At 26.0% G+C, this 21,688-nt stretch overlaps 1 protein-coding gene across 3 annotated transcripts; it reads left to right on the top strand.

Moving 5' to 3' along the window:
* Positions 1 to 653: 653 nt before the first annotated feature.
* Positions 654 to 21,067, top strand: LOC103576842 (TGF-beta receptor type-1). Of its 3 annotated transcripts, none has more exons than XM_053742725.1 (8): positions 654 to 1,855; positions 5,512 to 5,623; positions 10,312 to 10,496; positions 13,614 to 13,850; positions 13,957 to 14,187; positions 15,848 to 16,188; positions 18,543 to 18,782; positions 20,792 to 21,067. In XM_053742725.1, exons 1-8 carry the CDS (start codon positions 1,780 to 1,782, stop codon positions 20,912 to 20,914), a joined length of 1,545 nt encoding a protein of 514 aa, XP_053598700.1. In that variant the 5' UTR covers positions 654 to 1,779; the 3' UTR covers positions 20,915 to 21,067. The 3 variants fall into 3 exon arrangements, with proteins under 3 accessions (XP_053598700.1, XP_008555464.1, XP_008555473.1); XM_008557242.3 differs by having other exon boundaries at positions 655 to 1,855; positions 13,954 to 14,187; XM_008557251.3 differs by lacking the exon at positions 10,312 to 10,496 and adding an exon at positions 9,012 to 9,166 and having other exon boundaries at positions 657 to 1,855; positions 13,954 to 14,187.
* Positions 21,068 to 21,688: the final 621 nt, after the last annotated feature.

Here is a 21,688-nt window from a genome sequence, read left to right as displayed (position 1 = left end):
GTTAAGTGTTCAGTGCTCGTGTAAAGTGTTGCGAATTATTGATGCTGATAATTTCCAAGTTTCTGAGCAAAATCATCTAGCATCGTCCGGTGGGAAATAGCAGTTAAGTGACGTTTTTTTAGCTGCAATACACTTGGAGCAATTTAATTCAAATCTCCAAGTGTATTAGGACACCCTTCTGCATATTATTTCCCCACCAAGGTTTGTTTAAACACTTGCGTGTTTTTTTTTTTTAATTTTTTAAATATTTTTCTATCATATTCTGCCGCCATTTTATTTTGACGTACGATTTTTAGTTTTCTCCAATTTCTAATAATTTATTTTTCAAATATTTAAATTTACCGCGTAAGTAATAAAAATAACTTCGGAATGCACTTTAAATAATTAAAAAAATAATATTTATAAAAAACGCACTAATCAATTGTCAAATTTTTTAAATGCGCAGTTTTTAAAAATTTTGTTTTATTAATTACTCTATTTATTATTAATTTTAAATTTCTCTGATGTTTGCTACATTCATACTCATAATTTATCATTTTTTAAAAATCCAATAATTTATTAGACGTCAGCTAATTTAAGTATCATAGATTTTGCATGTAAGTCCAAAAATATTTTTTTTTCCCGCTCCGCATTTGAATTATATGCGGCACCACAATCGCTCATGAGTTCTCTCATGTCACTTGTAAATTAGCAACTAAAAAAACAGAATGATAATGATAATAAAGTTAAAAAAGTGTCTAACATAAATTACATATCACGATTATGAATATATAAATAAATGGCTGATAAATATCCGAGTTATGTAAATAAAAAACTATGATAAAACATATATATTTTTTATCACCACCTGACACAGCTAGTGTCATGGCGCTCAGTGACAAATCATCGGTAGTGCATCAGTAGTGATCAGCAGGTACACACATTAGTGACTACTCGTGACTTGTTAAATAAAATAATATAAATCCAGTGATGTATTTTTAACCTCAGGCTTTTAAATTATCACCGAACAATCACCAACATGCTGGTTAACTTATCGTAATTAATTAAAAAAAAAAAAAACAATAATCAACAATTGGGAAATAATTATTTTAATAAAAAGTGTTTTTTAGCACCGGCGATGTTCCTCCGTACCGCTGATTCGCAAATTTATTGCGAGCTCTAGGCTGTGGCCTATCGCAGAAAATGGCCGCATGTGTATGAAAAAAAAAAAGAAAAAAAACGTACACCGAATACCAAATGTTTTTTTTAAAAATAAGTGAATCAACAATGCCGTAATTATTGTGGTTTTTAAAATGATAATTTTATTCAGTGCTGAGGATTGTGAGTAAAAAAATATTTTATTGATCAGGCGGCGGGTTTGTGACGGTAATAATTATTTATAAAACTGGAGTAGGAAAAAAAGGGCCTAAAAGTGTTGTATTGTGTCGGCATGCTGTCTCACGGTCATCGACCGGAGGCTAAGAAACGAGATGTCGAGTTCCCCATGGATACGCCACTGACTTTTATCATCATCAACTATTAAATAATCAGCAGGACACATTTTTATTATTTATTATTGTGAAAAAAAGAAAAAAAACTAAGTGGATTTAAGGTACTGGTTTAAATACCAGCTGATGAGTTTTCTTTGTAAGAATAATCAACCAGTTGTCAAGTTGATCAACTCACCATGTTGTTAATTAATAAAACGTAATAATAAACAAACAAACAAGTGATATATAAAATGTCAAGATTGTGGGACTGCGAGTCTTCAAGTTCAAGTTGATTATTTTTTTTAGTAAAATGGGAAAAAAAATTAATAACACACTTGGCATTATTGCCTTTGTGTTTATTATTTATTTGTCGACGAGAGTTGATGGTTAGTAATTATCTCTTAGCTATTATTATTATTTTAATTATTAGTTTTAATGTTGTTAAGATTAACACGTGGTCGATTTGGTTTGGAAATTTTATTGTTAAATGAATACAAGTAATACTGATTCAATGCTATCAATTATCACTTAATTTATGTTCTTAATTTATTTAAATAATTTATTATTTCAGTCGTCACAGACATTTTTCAAGTTATTTTTATTTTTTAATCGTTTATTTATTTATTTTTCATAATTAATTATGATACTGAAGTTTATTAACGTCTAATCATTTTTAGAATTTTTTTCAGAAATAAATTATAGAAAAAAAAATATTTTGAAAAATTGCACTTGTAGTTTCTTTAATTTTCTACATGTGCATATTTTCAGTTTTTTTTTTTTAATTCAAATTTAATTGTTAAAAAAAATCCGAAAATTTTTAATTCTCTGCTAACTTTAGGATCATAGTTAGTTGAAGTCTAATAATTTTTGGAATTTTTTTCAGAGATAAATTATAGAAAAAAAAATATTTTGAAAAATTGCACTTACAGTTTTTTTGATTTTCTACATGTGCATTTTTTTTTTTTTTTTTTTTTTTTTTTAATTGATTTGTTGAAAAAAATAAAAACCGGAAATTGATAGCTGTTTCTTAACGAGGATTATAATTAATGTAGACAATTAATCGATGATTACTTAAGCGTACAAGTATATTAGACATAATTTTTAATTTTCTGAAAATAGAAGTTCAGTAAATAAATAAAGTCAATAATTGGTACCTTGTCATGAATTGGATTAGCCACCTAATTTTTGATTTTTTTTTTAAACGATAAATTAAAAAAAAAAAAAAAAGATTTCAGAAAATTGCACCTACAGTTTTTAAAATTTTCTACATGTGCATATTTTTAATTTTTTTAAAAATTAAATTGTTGATAAAAAAATCCAAAAATTTTTAATTGTTTACTAACTTCAGGATCATTTAAAAAAATAAGTGTGAATGTAGCAGACATCAGACAAATTTAAAATTATAAATAAATAATTAAAAAAATAATATTTATAAAAAATGCACTTATTAATTTAATTTTTCAAAAGCGCATTTTTTTAAAATTTTATTTTATCAATTATTTAAGTATTGCATTTATTAATAATTTTGAATTTGTCTGAGGTCTGCTATATTCACACTTATAAAAAAATATGAAAAATATATAAAGGATTTTTGAAGATCTATATTAATACGAAAAAAATAATTTCTTTTCGTAAAAAATTTTTATTTACTCCAAGAAATTTTTTTGCATTATAAATTTGAACTAAAAATTTTTTGATGCGAGAATAAAATTCTTTCGCTAAACAATTTTTCTGGTCATAAGAAAATTTTTGTCTTCAATTAATAATGCAAAATATTTCTAGCGCGAAGAAATTTTTTTTTTGTACATATTTTTGAATAATTAAAAAAAAAAAATAAGTCGACGGATGTCTATTATTTCCACTATAAATCATTATAAATAATTAGTTTGTAGTTTAATTCAGTAGAGCGGTCAGTTAATTAAAATGAAATATTTAAATAAATAAATTAATATGCAGGCTATAGTGCCGTTGGTTATAAAAAATAGTTTTCAATCGTGTGATTATAATTTTTTTTTTTTTAATCAATAGTTGAAATATTTTTCCTTTAGTATGAAAGGTTTTTCCTGTTTATGTATAACAAAGTATGTAAATAAATTAATAATAACATTGCGCAATTAATGAAATAAAAAAATACTGTAATAAATAATTAGTTATTACTTATTACTTGAAGTTTCAGTACTTGATTTAAATACTCATTATGCATTTATAGTTAATGAACTAGTAGTTAATAAATTATTAATATGCATTAATGATTTATAAAAATTCTTTATCGATCAACGGGTTATCGACGTTTTGTTATGCAACAATAGTTTAAATTACGCTCTTAATCGTATATTCCTATATATATTAATTTATTATATGACATGACACACTCTGATTGATATACTTCTTATATTTCTCATATTTTTTTTTGTTCTATAATGAATTTAAAATTACATAATGCGTTTTTATTAAATAATGAACCTAATTTTTTTTACTTTACTGAGAAATATATCTATATATATTTATTTATATGCAAATTCAGATTATTCCAATAGAAATTTTTCGTTTTTTAAATATTGAGATTTTGATTTTAATTCATTTGATTATTTCTTCGTAGTCTTGCGTAATTTTCAGCCGTTGAAATTAAGTTGTTTATTTTGGAGTTCAAAAACAATTTTTTGTTCCTTTAATTTATTATGCGGGTAATGGGAAGATAAAAAAAAAATAATAAATTTAAATGTCAATTTTAAATAAATATTTTTTAAATAAATATAGACAATTAGAATAGATAAATAAATTTTGTATTTAATTAATGAAAATATTATTGTGGAAATTCTTAAAATTTAAAAATAATAATTTTTTTCAAATGTATATACATATATATTAGAGTGGTCGCTAAAAATTGAATTTTTTCAAGCGCTCCATAAAAAGCTTTTTTTAGTGAAAAAATACGTGGGGAATTTGGTTTTTTTTTTTTTTAAGTAAATAGAAGATGTGCCGCAGACGACCAAAGTTCATTCTTCGATACAATCGCGGTTTTTTTTAAATATCTCATGAAATATGCAGATTAAAGGAAAAAATCATAGGAACTAGTTTGTAGAAAATCAAATTCTTGACAAAAAAGGTCATGTTCATTTTTGTTATAAAATGTATATTTACGAAGATATTTAAAAAAAAACTTCTTTAGATCTTATCAATGGAGCATTTAAAGAATTACGAATGTTAAAAATAATGTTTTTTCTTAAATATAGACAACGTTGTAACTCGTAAAATATCAATCATTAATGCTTGTTATAGATTCTATATACTTAGAAAAATGTTATTTTCAAAATTTGTAATCCTTAAAACGCTCAATTCAGATCTAAGAAAAGTTTTTTTAAAATATCTTCATAAATAGACATTTAAAAAAAAAATGAATATGACCTTTTTTTGTTTAGAATTTATTTTCCTACAAAATTGTTCCAATGATTTTTTCCTTTAATCTGCATAATTCATGAGATATTTTAAAAAAACCGCTATTGTATCGAAAAATGAACTTTGGTCGTCCTTCGGCACGTGTCCTTTTTACTTAAAAAGAAATAACCAAATTCCCCATGTATTTTTTCACTAAAAAGAAGCTTTTTTTGGAGCGCCTCAGAAAATTTAATTTTTAACCACCGCTCTAATATATATAAATATTTATATAGAAGTTATTAGACGTGGGCATTAAATTACAGATAAAATTAAATCTCGTAATTTTAACAGATGTAACTCGTAATGAACAATTGTAACGGGAATTTCATACACTTAAGATTGAATTTTATTTTTTTTTTTCACTTAAATTGAAAACATAAATAAACATGATAATAAAAAACAATATACAATTCAATACAATATAATTGAGTACCAATAAATATTTAAATAAATAATAAATAAAAGAGGAAAATCGTCACCAAAAATACAAAACACGATACGAATTAACAACAAACAATAATCACTTATTTACGACTTTATTTATAAATTTACTGTCAACAAATTTAGATCTCATAAATTAATAATTCTCATTTTTTGTTAATTTTAGGATTAAAATGTTACTGCGACATTTGTGTGGATACCAATCACACATGCGAGACAGACGGCTACTGTTTTGCGAGTACAAGTCGCGAAGATGACGTCATCACACACGCGTACAGGTAAAATATACATATATATTTTTTTATCAACTTATGGACAAACATTTTAAATAATTAATAATAAATATATTCACAATTACATTTGTATTTATAGTAATTATCATAATAACAGTTAAAAGTAACGAAAAAAATGTTTTAATGATTTCGTTGATTAACGTGAAGAAGTTTCCTACTCTCGTAGACTCGTAAAAATTGTTGAGGCTGAAAGTAATCCCAGTTCCGTTGAGCCAACTACATACTATACTATATACTACTACCAGGATAATTGAAATACTCTTGATGGGGAAAAAAGATGCAGGGCATACGCGCGGATAATTGCCAGGAAGCGTGTGGGATCGACCGGTTTTTGCGAGCAAAAGAGACAAAGAATATATATATATATATATATATATATATACAGTATGTTAAAAAAAGAAAAAAGGGGGTGGTAATGTACACGAAATTCGTTCTTCTTTCTGATCGATAGCTAGTTTTACTTGAGCTGAAAAAAAATTCTATGCCAGGGGTTCCATGAATAGGGGGTTGTTTTTTTTTTTTATTTTTATTTTTAAAAAAAGTTTACGACTTATTTTTACCATTGCATTTCGGCAGCATCATTAGCCAGCCCTTTTAATTATTTTTCGTTATAATTATTTATCTTTAAATCTCATTACCTAAAAATCTTTAGAGTATGATAAAAAAATTTTAATTTTTCCAATAATTTTGCGGTCAAATAGTTTATTTATTTTCAGTAATTTTGTTTAATGAAAAATTTAAATATTTACAATGTATTAAAAAATTTTTTTTGAGTAATTGGCTGGATGCCAGTAGGAAAAATGAAATGACTGAAAGCAAGTAGCTGAGATAAATAATAATAATAATAATGAGGGGATAGATTGGTATGAGATTACTATGTAATATAAGAGAAGCAGGAGAGAAATATAACAGACGTAGAAAAGAAAAACAGTTTAAATTCTCGTGTTTGAACTCTCTTGGAATAAATTGCCTGGCGACAAACTAAAACCGTCGAGGACTCGACCTCGATGGCATCCCACCACTACCACCTTATACTTAATTTTTAAATCATTTATTCGCCAGACAGATTATATTTAGGTTACTCGATTTTATAAATTATTTAACCGCAAAGACCAAAAACTTTTATGTTTATTAATTATTTATGTTCGTTATATATTTTCCCGACAGACGTTTATTTATTATTTACTTCACATTTCCTATTAATTTTTCATTGCATAATTATTTTATCTCTATCATAATAATAATAATAATAATAATAATTTTTTAAATCGGGTAAAAAATAAAATGATAAATAAATAAAATAAACGGCTTGATAACGATGAGTGTTAATAAATAAGAGAATGACAGTTGGCATATATTAAAAGTCGTTATTTATTATCTTGATGTTGGTTAAGAAAGAGATACTTATGATATATTATACAAAAGGTGTCTCGACCGAAAAATATGGTTCCCACCTGAAGAGCCCTTCGTCTGCAAACCGAACAACAATCACAATGGAGTATGCTGCGATAAAGAATACTGCAACCTGAATTTATATCCGGTTTTAGTATCTTCCGACGTACCGCCCGAATTACCTAAAGGTATATTAATAACCACGGGACATATCTGTATTACTACTATACGCCACGATTGTGTGTGTGCGTGCGTTATTTCGAGATAATAATAGTAATAATAATAATAATAATAATAATAATAATAATAATAATAATAATAATGTTTTCACCCGTTTTTACATCAAACATTTGTTTATTTAATTTTACATTTTTTTTTTGTTATTTATTAAAACACCGTGTGTCGAAAAACGATTTAACTAACAAATCCCATAAAGTTAACAGCATTATATTTATTTTTTTCTTTGAGTTTAAGTTTTTTTTATCTTTATCGAGGCCCCTATTGTTTTTTAGCTGACGAGAAACCCGAGGAAGTAAACGATTAAAATGTTTTTTCACATGTTAATTTATTTACTTTGTAATGCTAATTTTTTTTTTATTTTTTGTTTTTTATTTTCATAAAAAAAGTATAAGTAGGATAAAAAAATGTTCTCCTCGAGTTTTTTAAGCAGCAACTGACAATCAATCATTCAACATTTTTTTTGCCTTATCAATATTCTTTGTGAGTTTCTTATGCATTTAACAAATAAAAATAAATCGCATCTGTCTAACAAATATCTTGGATTTAATACAATTTGTTAAGTTTTCTTTTTTTGACTATTCGATTTATTCTGACGGCATACGCTTTTAAATAAATTAAAATATATTATCGATAATCATAATTAAATAATTTAAAGGTAAATGGTTAGTACAGTGGAATTTATGTATTTTTAAATCTTAGGAATAATCTTGGGATTTTAGGAAGTGGAAAAATTAAATTTTATAGCTTTCAGAATTTATTTTTTATTTTGCACACCTCAAATTTTCAGTTTTTTTTTTTTTTGGTAAATTTATTTAATTATATTTCAAGAGAGATTTGCAAATTATTCTGTTCATTTTTTTACAAAATTAAAGTTCTTGTTACAGAATACCGAGGCTCGGTGCAGTATTAAAAAATCACTAGATTTTTTTATCTAATACATTAAAAATTTCCGTTTAGTTTCGAGAAAGTTTTGACAAATGCTTAATTTACTGTAAAAGTGCAACAGTGACAGTTCCGGTTGTTCACTGAAGTGCGAAAGAGAAAAAATTGCAAATCTCCCTTGAGTACAAACACTATAAAGTCAAATATACTTTCTAAAACAAATTTTTTTTAATTAATTTGAATATTAACCCTTCGTGTGTATACTTAGTCTATGGAAGAACTGTCAATTTTTGAAAAAATTCTGTGTTTTCAATTATTCTCCAATTTTTGTTTACTGCAATTGTAAACTTTTCGACTTTGACAACTTCTGGGCCATATATTAGACACTGAAGAAATAATTCAAAATTTTTTCAAATTTTTTTGAAAGCCAGAAGTTTTGAAAACTTGACTGTTCCTTACAAGATCCAGAGTACAGGAAAATCTCGACTGAAAGTAAATATTTTTGATTAAAGAAAATTTTTTTGAAAATCTCAATTTTCTTGGATTAAGGAGAAATCTTCTGAGCAAGACGAATTTTCTCAAATTATGACAAATTTTCTTGGCTTGGTTAGACACGCAGGATTAAATTTGACTATATAATAAATGAAAATCCTAGAGAACAAATAAATTGACATGAAAAAAAAAATGAAAAAATTTGAATTATTAAATAGTTTGTTTTTAAAATTAAATAAAAAATGATTAAAATAACGGAGGTTTGAAGTGTGCATTACTGGAAATGATATATATTTAAAATAAGATAATTTGAAAGAAAAAAAGTGAATTTGTTGTGAAAATATCATATGAAAATATGGGATTAAAGGTGCGTGAAAAAACAGCTGTCGTCGTCACAACCCGAACCGCTGATCTTCTGCATGACGAGCAACTCGATAAATACGACCTTTGTCATCGAGTGCTGCAAAGAGGATTTTTGCAATCGAGATCTTAAACCCGCGCTGCACCCTACCACGAGAGAAGGTACAGTTTCATCCGGAGCTACAGCAACAGTTCTTAATCTTATAACTTATTATTATTATTTAAATAATAACAATATCTATATCTATTAATAAAAAAAAAATAAAAAGAAAATAAAAATTTAAGTATTTAATGCAGCAATTAGCACTGTGACAATTTATCAAGCCGGTGGTGTAGAATTCGACGCACTCTCTTGTGCCCTCTTACTCTTCACTTGCCTTCTTATTTATATATTTATTTATTTATTTATTTATTATTACCACTATTATTATTTTATTTTTTCTTCTATCTCACTGCGCAATTATTTTATTTATTTAGATCTGCACTTCCCTCTATTTTACTTCCTAATTTTTTATTACTTATCATTTATTATTTATATATGTAAAGATTATAAATTTGCTTTGAGATTAATGTATCATATATTAATCACTTTTGCTTCTTATTTATGGTATAAATCAATTTTTTTTTATTATTTCTTTATTTAAATTTATAATTTACTTTTATGTAATTAATTATTGTGTAATTTTTTTATATACATATATTTATTCATATATTTTTTTATTTTAGAATAAATCTACTGATGTAATCATGCAAACAAAAAATCTATTAATAGCTTGCGTCGATGCACGTGTAGATAAATGAGTATAAAAAAATATATATACATATATATATAATTGTATACGTTATTCGTTAGATTATATTAATTGCCTGTGGTGAAATTATTTTATTTTTTTTCGTTGTAAGCAGGATGCTTAAGATGTCGCATAATTTAAAAAAAAATTCTTTTTTTTTTTTTTATTAATTTTTGTTTTGAAAAATTTTAAATAAAAAATTACCCGCGAAAAAACAAATACGACGGCGCGATTTAAAAATAGTCGATGAGGTTTTTAAAAAAAAAAAAATTTTAAGACGTCGCATAATTTGAAAATTTGTTTTTTATCAAATTCTTGTGTTAGAAAATAACCCGCGAAAAAAATTCGAATCGACGGCGGGATAATTTAAAAATCAGTCGATGGATTTTGGAAAAAATAATGTTAAGATTTAAATAAAGGGATTTAAAAGGAAATAATAATAAAGATAATGAATGAAGGTTAGATATATATGTGTATCCGTGATAAATATATAGGTGGGAAATATATTGTTCTCAGGTGTTACGATAAGACGCGGTTCTTCCCAGCACCCGAATATTCAGTATGGTGTAGCAACAATGAGACAGTACGAGGTCCTGGAACAGACGAATTTGTAATCGCATGTTGCGATAATAATGACTACTGCAACCGCGACCTACAGCCTTTGGCTAATTCTCCTCGTGGTATATACAGATTTGAAAGAGGTATATATCCGGCGATAAAAAAAACAACTCCGATGAAAAAAAAAAATAATTAATTTAATTCCACTTTCCACTTGTTGCTTTTTGTCACTCGTCGAAGCTTTACCAATTTTTTTAAAAAAATTCACTCGTTCAAGTAAAACCCAGTACCGTCATGTATTACACATTTTTTATATGTAGAGACATAATAGACACATATTTTATATATATATATAGTGCTATGCTGACTGTAGAGGAATATTTATTTTAAGTACTTGTCATTTATATATAATATATATATATATTTATTATATAGATTGAACCTTTTTACATTGACAATTTACATCACTATTTCACTTACATATATAAATTACTCAATGACAAACTTGAATCTTCAATCATAAACCATTTACCCCACACGCGCCGGAAATTACTCAATTTTGCTAAAGTGACAAGCGCAATCTTGAGATTATCAACTACCCGTCGACGTATTAAATCAAAATGTCTATTACATTATTTTGTTATAAGTTCATTACACTGTATACATATATATATTTTTTTTTTTTTTTCAAATACTAGTCTTAATATTTATAAAAATATTTTTCTTTATTCAAATTATTTTCAAATTTTGTATTTTTAAATTTATTTTTTTTCACTTAATTTATTTAGTTATATACTTTTTTAAAAATATCATTTTTTTTAATTCTAACATTTAATAGAAAAATATTAGGGGTGTGCGATTGGAATCCCAAGTCAAAAAACAAATTTAGATTTGTCTCAAAGTTTTCAATGAAGTTTTTGAAAATTAATTTAGAATTTGATGATTGACAACAGTATCCTCTTATCCACAAATAAAATTACCCCCTCCTCTTTTTTCATGAACGCAATATTGCTATTAAATTATTATAACAGCATAATTAAGTGTCGAAATAAAATGGAGTCAAAACTGTTGTACTGTTTCACTTTGAACACTTTAATTAAAAAGTAATTAATTTTGTACCTACAATTTTTTTATCTAAAATTTTTCAAAGTTCGAATATAACTTTTGATTCGTTGAAAATTTTGAGGTCTTACTGATAATTTAAAATCCATTAATTATTCGTATTTAGACCTCATAGTTCTCATTGAGGATTTTGAATACTAAAGTAGAGTTACTTTTTGGGCGGGAAATAAAATATCAAAGGAATTGAGGCTTTTGAGGACTGAACTAGAATTTGGTTTTTGACTCAGGATTACAAATTGAATAATTCGAAACTTTTCGAATCATCCATAACTTGTCAAATTATTCGTAAATTTTAGAATTATCCAAAAGTTTTTGAATTGTTTGTAACTTTTTAAATTACTTGATCCGAATCAAGAAAATTTTGATCAGCTTTCAAGTATTCAATATTTATTTAATACACGGAAAGAAAATTCCAGTAAAATTTACGATGTAAACATCGTAATCGTGGACTAGACTTTCATTGGCGTCAATTTTTAAATGTCTTATTTCAAAATTTACTATAGTCTTTGTTAAAATTACGATGTAGGTTATATTCTTTTCTATTTAACATCGTAATTTTAACAAAGGCTATAGTAAATTTTGAAATAAGACATTTAAAAATTGACGTCAATGAAAGTCTAGTCCACGATTACGATGTTAACATCGTAAATTTTACTGGAATTTTTTTCCATGAAGAGAGCCTACCTCTGACAAAAATTTGAATTATTCCAAAAGCTATAACAATATTAAGTCATTAAAAAAAAATTTTTGGAATTCTTCGTAAATTTTAGAATAATTTGAATTAATCGATTTGAAGTTCGAATCGAATAGTTCAACTCGGTACAAATAATTCCTAAGTTCGAACTATTTGCACATCCAAAAAAATATTTTACAAATTCAAACAGTGAAAGTTCTTAAATAATTGCAAAATTTAAAAAACCATGTACGTTTAATCATGACAAATTTACTCAAATTATCCTCGGCCTTGCAAAAAATCTAAAAAAAATTTTTTAATTTTTTATTGCTCGACTAGAATCTCTCTCGTTTTTTTCTCAATAAAATCATTATTCATTATGAATTATTCCTCAATGTCAGCAAGGTATGCTAATTTAAACTCGTTAAAAATCATTCAGTATTTGCCTGCCTTCATCGTCAATCGTCTATATATGGGTTGTTTTTTTAAATCTCACTCATGAGGGACGTGCAAGTAAAACAAATCACACAATTAAATACGATAATATAATTTAAATAATAAAAACAAAACTATCGGTTAATTTTGAATCATTCATTTCATTCGATTGGAAAATCATTGGGCCGCATGAAGTAAATTTAAAAAATGGAAATGCGAAAAAAATTGTAAATCGACTGTTCATTATCTATATCGCAGTAGACAAATATCATATATATACATATGTATATATTTATTTGTGTTGTCATATTTTTTTTTAGACACCCACAGTACTCACGTCTGTTACGTATTCAATGCTTTGGTTACTTTTGAATCATCTGGGCCTTCGTTCGTTCGTTATCGTTATTGTACATCAATATATACATACATATAAATAAATATATTACCGAAATAGATATCAGTATATATATAAGTTCACAAAACACGAGATCAAAAAAAACTCTATGACTCATCGACTCTGATCATTATTCAAGGATTTTTTTTTACCGCATGTAAAAATAATTAAAAATATATAAATTATTTTGACTTTGCACCACAGGTGGACAAAAAATATCCACATTAGAAAATAAATATTTTACTATTTAATTTATGAAAAACTTTTTTTATTTATATAATTTATCATTTGAATTTATTTAAAACAAATATCACTTTTATTTTTAAGGTAAGCTGACGAAAAAAAAATTCCCATAGGAAAAAAAAAATATTCTGTTTAATGTAAAAATTAATTGTCTCAATATGTGTTCGCATGGGATTTAAAGCTTTGCACGCACACCTGTAACCTTTTTTTTATTTTATTTATGACCTGCAATTGCTTATTGCTCATTACGCATTTAATTGCTTGTCGCTATTTCTAACAAAATTTTCAATTTTTAATTGATAATTAATAATAAAAAAAAAGAAAATAATTAAAATGATAGAGGAATAAAATTTGAAATGAGATATTAACTGATGATTAATTTTAAAACAAAAGTAACGTCCGGTGGAGACGGAGTTGCAGCATGGGCTACCTGGAAAATGGCCCTAACGATAGCGCTGCCAATTTGCGCAATTTGTGTTGTCGTAATGGTGGTTTATCATATACATATGAGTCGGCATCGGCCCGCGAGACATTTTCCCGATGACTCGATGGAAGCACCTGAGAGACCTATTCTTGGTGGTGTCACTATTAGAGACATGCTTGAGATGACAACAAGCGGCAGTGGTTCAGGTAATTTGTGTTCTGTAATTTAAAATTTATTTATTATCAGTATTGGCGGGTAGTTTTATATTTAATTAACTGATTTATTTGTTTGTTTGTTTATTTAATTAAGTAGGCCTGCCATTGTTGGTACAGCGGAGTATCGCCCGACAAATCCAATTGGTTGAGACAATTGGGAAGGGTAGATTCGGTGAAGTTTGGCGTGGAAGATGGCGAGGTGAAAATGTCGCTGTCAAAATATTTAGCTCACGTGAAGAGAGATCTTGGTTCAGAGAAGCTGAAATCTATCAGACTGTCATGTTGAGGCATGATAATATTCTGGGATTTATTGCTGCTGATAATAAAGGTTCATATTTATTTATTTATATGAAATTTTATATTATGAAAGAATAAAGTAATATAATTTATAAATTATTTGTCCAAATCAATAAACTTATGATAGTTTAATTGATATTGTCTTTGAGCGACTATTGGGCCATGTGTTGATCGAGTAATGGTACATGACAACTTTTAGTGAGCGACTATGGGTCCACTCAAGGACCTTATTTAAAAAATTAATAGTAATTAATTATCAAGATTATTCTTCAAACTAAAATTTTATTCTAATACTTGAAACTTCGAAAAATAACTAAAAAAGAAAATATGGTTTTTAATTTTATTTATTAATTTATATTGAGTGATTTAATCTCACTCCAATGAAAAGTGAGCGGGTATCGGGCCTTTTACCTTACTCTAGTTATAAATTATTAAGAAATTACAATATTTTTAAAATATAATTATCAGAAATTATATCTTTAAATTTTATAAATGCGCTTTTGTATCAGAAAATTATGACTCAGTATAACAAATACTCATAAATATTTGAATCACTTGAAAAACTTTAATTTTAAAAAAATTTTTACTTGAATATTCGGTTAGAATTTTAAATATTAAATTTTTAACTCACATGTAAATAAATACAAAGAAAAAATTTCACAAAATTCATTTAATTTTACAGGTTTAGAAATTCAAAATTGCGTAATTAGTAAATGTATGAAATAAACCCTAATTAATTTCGAACTTATTTTAAAAATTTATCAAAATTTTTTAAATTATTTTTACGCTCATAATAAATTAATGTAACAATTAAAATAATTTCATATTATTTACTATTTTGTAATTGTAAAAAATTTTTAATTACATCGGCAAACTTATTTAAGATCACACGGTTAATTAATGCGCCAACAAACCATGATATTTTTTTATTGCTACACAGTATTTAAAAATTACATCACGTATTGTAATTTTAATACCCACTGCTCATAAAAAATATGAAAAAAAATCTCGTTATGAAATTTCAATAATTTTTTGTCACTGATTATAAAATCAAAACTTTTCCCAAAGCGATATTTAGTCTTGATAATTATCGCGAAATTATTAAAAAAAGAAAGTGAAACAATATTTAAAAAAAATTTTTTTTATTCCAAAAGCTTTGTGGGACAAAAATTTTTTTTCATTTTCTTTATCACGTCCTATTAAATCTATATTTTATCATCTGGTTATAAAAGTTAAGTTTTTGTCCGACAATTTATCAAAGTTATGAGTTATCAAAGAAATAAAATTACACTCCGTTTATACCCGACTATTCAGCAACAAATAATCATAAATAAATTCAAAGCACGTTTTATAAAACATTTAATTATTTTTTATCAATTAACTGATAAGTTTTTTTTTTATAAAAAATTTTTTATTCATTAAAATAAAAAAAAAATTCACTGCCTTAATTTATAAAAATTTACATAAAATCCCAACTAATTATCGCGAAGCAATTAATCGTATTAGAAGTACGCAGTAATTAATTTATCTCTTCCATATTTATAACGAATTAATTTTGTTGCATAAAGTATAAAAAATATCATGAGCTAAACGTTAAAAGTATATATGACTATCTCTTAATAGAGAGATGTAAATAATAAATTGAATATCGATTTCCGATTGCATTAAATGGTTTTTTTTTCTTCTACCAGACAATGGAACGTGGACGCAATTGTGGCTCATAACGGATTATCACGAGAAAGGCTCGCTGTTCGATTACCTAAATCGGTCAACAGTCGATACGAAGGGTATGATGAGGATGGCACTCACCATGGCAACGGGTCTTGCTCACTTACACATGGAGATTGTTGGTACACAGGGTAAACCAGCAATAGCTCATCGTGATCTCAAGTCGAAAAATATTCTTGTCAAAACAAATGGCACGTGTGCTATTGGTGATCTGGGTCTCGCTGTAAGGCATGACGTTATCACTGACACTGTTGACATTCAGCTTAATAATCGTGTCGGGACCAAACGTTACATGGCTCCTGAAGTACGTATTATAATTATTATTTTAATTATTGCGTCTCAAGTGCGAACGCGCTCTGTGACCCAGGTCGAAAAATTTGATCTGACTTTAGTCTAATTGGACTAGTTGATCTGTTTTCGATCTTTTATAAAAATTTTGATCTGTTGTTTCAAAAACAATGGCGTTACGCGCAGACAAAACTGGATTAAATCATGGGCTTGTAATATTTTTGATGGTCAATATTTGTAAAAAGTATTTTAAGTTACAGAATTGGTTATATTTTGTTTACTATTTATTTAGTGTCTTTTGTTTAAAAATGACAGCAGTTAATGAAAGTTTGACAGCTTTATTTTTTAGTTGTCTTAACTGAATATTTATAGTATTCGATAAAAGTAATAAAATAACTCTCAAAATATCGAGAAATTTTTCTTATTTACTGGATAAAATCGAAAAATATTTTGGCATAGAAAAAATCAAAATTCTTGTGACATCTTATTACGGAAGCGGATTAGCATATTTCAAATATTAAGAAAATTAAAATAAATTTATAAATCTAAATTATTATTATTATTCATATTTGTAAAAAGTCCTGTTTTTTATCTAAAGGCGATTAAAAACAGTCTAAAAATTATAGTAAATAAAAATAAAGTCTGTTTTTGTCCTTTAAAACAATTTAACACAGACCAAGAATTATCACAAAAAAGTATGATTTTAGTCTAAAAGCGATTTAAAACAGACTAAACATCATACGAAAATAAGTCTGATATTGGCCTGGATAAGGAATAGCACGAGTAAAAGATTGAATTCCTATATGAAATAAAAACGATTTATAAACTTAAATTAAAGAAAAATATGTAAACGTAACATTTATTTTAAAACAGATCTAATTTTTTGACCCGGGTATGCTTATAATTGAAATTATTTTTTCGACTGATTCACTCACGTTAAATCATCTCTACACTTTTTTGATTACACTAAAATTGGTTAAATTGTATAGGGCCGGTCCATAAAATACATTCGTATTTAAGGAGATACGCTACCGCACCTTTTTCTCACACTCAGAAAAATAAACGAGACTATCTTTGTAGCATTCGTAAAATAAATGAGAATTTTAAAACAATTTTTCTCGGAGATAAATTTGAATTTTTGAAAATACGAAATTTCTAGCCTTTTGTTAAAGTTTTAAAAAACGTTAAAGACTCTCTATTTTAGATTTTTAGTGTTAGTCCGTGAATTAAGGGGAGGGAGGGTATGACATTTATTGTGACAAGGAGGTTGGGGTTCTAAGGATACGTTACGTTTGCAACCCATCAAATAATTTTGAAAATTTTTCTTAGTTTTTTAAAATTATATTTTTTTGTTACGATAGAAAGTCAATCGTGTGATATTTGTAAATATATAAATATTTCTGCGTATATATTTCCGTCATAATCGCTCAATAATTTGTGATATTTACTTATATTTGGCTTTTTTATTATTTTTTTTCGACGTCAGCGCTAGCGTGCGGTCCGACACAATCAGTTTCTGATATATTTAATATCAAAGAAATTTATTAAAGTTTTATTATTGCAAATAATAAATTTTTTTTGAAATATAAAAATCTGTGTACTATTAATAGATATATATCATGTACAGAGAGACGGGGGGTCTATCATTTTTGACGCAATATTGATAGGGGGGTCGCAGAAAATGTAACATCGCGTGATGAAGGGAGGGGGTCTAAAAAGGTAAAATTTTGCGTGACGTATTTTATGAACGGCCCCATACTAGTCGGCAGATAATTTATTAAGGAATAATTTGAAACTGCTATTAAGTCACTTTATTATCCCGTTGATTTAAAATGAATTATTTTAATCCAAGAAACCAGTGCTGTCAGTTGTTACGCATAAATCTTCGGAAACACGATAACTTTCGAAAAATATAATAAATTGCCTGATTTTTTTTTAGTAGCTTTGTATCTTTTGTCGCAAGAATCCTTTTGAAAATCACTATCTAAATCCTTTTTGTTTAATAAATAAAATTGTAATTAATAAAAAAATTAAAACTGGTAATTCATTAAAAATTTAGCTGCCATTTTTTATTTTTCCACCAACTACTGGCAGCAGCATTTGTGAGACAGTAGAATTAAAAAATAAAAAATAACATCTATAAAAAAAGTGGAATATTTAAAAAAAAAATTTAATAATAAAAATGAAACTGAAATTAAAAATAAAATTAATAAGTTAAAAGTTAAATATTAGTTAATAATGTAAAGAAATGATTAATATAATAAAGTATCAATAATTATCATGAGTGATTGGCATGCGCACTTTTGGATTTTCCAAAATTTTAAATATTTAATATTTATTTATTTATTAAAAAATGATATTTTATTTTAGGTCCTTGAGGAGACGATAAACATGAATCATTTTGATGCCTTCAAGAGGGCTGACGTCTATGCTCTTGGTTTAATACTGTGGGAGATTGCCAGAAGGTGTAATGTCGGTGGTATTTATGATGATTACCAGCTACCGTTTTATGATCTGGTGCCTTCGGATCCTACTATTGAAGAAATGAGAAAAGTTGTTTGTACAGACCGTCAGAGACCTTCTATTCCAAATAGATGGCAATCTATTGAAGTTTGTATTTTTTTGCTCATTAATTTTATTTTTAATAATAATACTGTGCAACTAGATTATTTTTTATTGCCCTTGAAATATAATTATCATTTCATAAAAATTTTTATTTGCTGACCGTGTTGTGCGTCATCAAAAAAGTTTGATACTATTATCATATGACTGTTTTTTTTTTTAGTCTGATTACAAACTTGTGGAATGTAAGTCAGTACTGATACTCAAAGTATCTCAGATTAACCCATTGACCAACACATTCATTATCTTTTTTTTTTTACAAAAACTAAACCGCCTGATGTTAGATAATTTTTAATCAAAATATTAATCACGCGACATCTTAAAATTCAATTTTTTTTTGACCCTCTAGCTTCCAAAGTTAGCCGCATACTTTACAATTTTTTTTATTAATTAAGGACATTCTCAGACAGTGCTCTTCACTTTTTAAAAATACAATTATTTTAAATTTTCATAACCGTATTAAAATTTAATTAATTAATTAAACAAAAAATTTAAACGTTAATTGAAAAAAGGACAATTTCCCTGAGGTACAGAATTTTTAAAAAATTACGCAGTTGTTATCAATTAAAAATTAAACAAAATTTGGTAAATAAATTTTACCCTAAAAAATTTGACATTCAAAATTATAATTTTTACATGAAGATTTTACTGAAATTTATTTTCCAAATTTCGTTCAACTCCTATTTGATATCAACTATAATTTTTTTTTAAATCGATGTCTCAGTGAAATTGTAACTGCGTAGGTCTTTTTTCAATTAATGTTTTAACTTTTTTTAATTTATTATCCAAACTTCAATACAATCATTACAATTAAAAGTCATTAAATATTTTTGAAATGTGGGGGGGGGGTACTGTCTGACAATAGGCTTAGTTGACAAAATGACATCGAAGTTTCAATTAACGTTGAGATATAGAACTAAAAAAAATTACTTACAGTTTCATTAAGTTAATCGAAATTCGTTGAATAAATTTTAGCCTACAAAATTTAAAAATTCTAATGACAAAATTGGCATAAAAATTTGACGATATTTATTTTCCAAATTTCATTTAGCTCCCAATTAATGTCAACTGTAAATAATTTTATTTTTAAATCTCCATCTCAGTGGAATTGCAACTCCGTCATCTTTTTTTTTAATTAATGCTTTAATTTTTTTTTAGCATTAATTGATAAAATTTTGATGCCCCATGACGGCCATAGAAAGTTTTTAAAAAGTAGGAGACACTGTCTGAGAAAATTTAAAAATTTTTAAATCATAGCCTTTAATTTAACATCAAAATATCCCATTTTAATCAAAATTTTATTTTTTCTACGCTCATGTAACAATTTAATTTATTAATTATAACACTAAAAAAAAATTTTTTTTCAATTTTAATATTATTCCACTTAATTAACATGAGTGTAAATGCAGCAGACATACGATCCTTTTTTTATTACATATAGAAAATTAAATAATTAAAACAATAAAATTTTTAAAAATGCATATACTGAATTTTGAATTTCCCACACATGCATTTTTTTATTTTTATTTTATAAACATTCTAATTTATTATTTCAAAGTTTTTTAAATTGTCAGATGTCGCTAACTTTTCTACCATTAATTAACATGATACTAAAGTTAGACGTCAAATAATTTTGCGATTTTTTTTTCATAACAACAAATTAAAAAAAAAATATTTAAAAAAATTGCACTTATAGTTTTTTCAATTTTCTACATGTGCATATTTTTATTTTATTTTTTTAAAAATAATTTATCATTTTTTAAATTATTCAAAAATTAGACGTCAGTTAACTTGAAGATCATTTAATTAACATGTGATATTTCTCAGATAATTGGTAATTAATTAACTGAAAAAATTAATAAAATTAAACATAATTTTATTTCTCTGTACAGTAGACCTAGAGTATCGCAATTAAAAATTTCGAAATTGTACAGTGTTATTAATTCAATTAAAGACAATAAATGAAATAAAAATAATGATAATAATTAATATTTTAGGCACTGCAAGTCATGTCTAAAGTTATGAAAGAGTGTTGGTATCACAATGCAGCAGCAAGACTTACTGCTCTGCGTATTAAAAAATCACTGGCTAATTACGGGAGTATAGCAGACATTAAGTAAGTAAGTAATTTGGACTCATGGATTTATAGCAGCTTGGATTACCAACGAATGAACAAAACGTAATCACATATGCATGCTCAGGAATGAAATAAATTTAAAAGATCTTATTCAGCAACACAAGTAACATACAATTTAATAAATATTAAATATGTATGTTGGTATCATTTATTTATAATTTAAAAAAAAAGAGACTGATGACAGGAAATAAACGGACAATTTTTTACAATTGTATTTGTATGTATAACAACGATCATGTCATTGCTTTGCAATTGATTAAATTTAGGCTTTAAAAATATGAAATTTTATTTTTACACATTTTAAAATTAAAATTAATAATTATTTGGGGTATTGATTGGAGAGAAAAAATTTGAAAAAATGAATTTTGATCTTGGCTTTATGCTAAAAAAAAAAGTCTCGGTATGTGATAGATATTTTTTTATTTAGTAATTTGTCTTTAAATAATTGTATTGATATAGAAATTTCAAAATTAATTGAAGCTTTATTTTGATAAGTGCATTAATAATCGATTGTTTATTCACTAGTGTAATCGATTGCGAGTTATTGAAATTAGCTTTATCATCTAACATTTAAAATTTAAATTAGTTAATAATGGGAACTAAAAAAACCAGTGAAATGACTGCTAGTCAGCGATCATTGCCCTACAATTATTCTCATCAGTGTTTAAAAAAAAAAATCATGATTGATGATTTAAGAGATGACGAAAATTTGAGAATAAAAAACAAGATTTGTAGCATTTAAGTACACCCGAATATT

The sequence above is a fragment of the Microplitis demolitor genome, chromosome 1, assembly GCF_026212275.2.
Source record: "Microplitis demolitor isolate Queensland-Clemson2020A chromosome 1, iyMicDemo2.1a, whole genome shotgun sequence".
Lineage (NCBI taxonomy): Eukaryota > Metazoa > Arthropoda > Insecta > Hymenoptera > Braconidae > Microplitis > Microplitis demolitor.
Note: the sequence above shows the minus strand (reverse complement) of the source record. Positions and strands in the feature narration are given on the sequence as shown.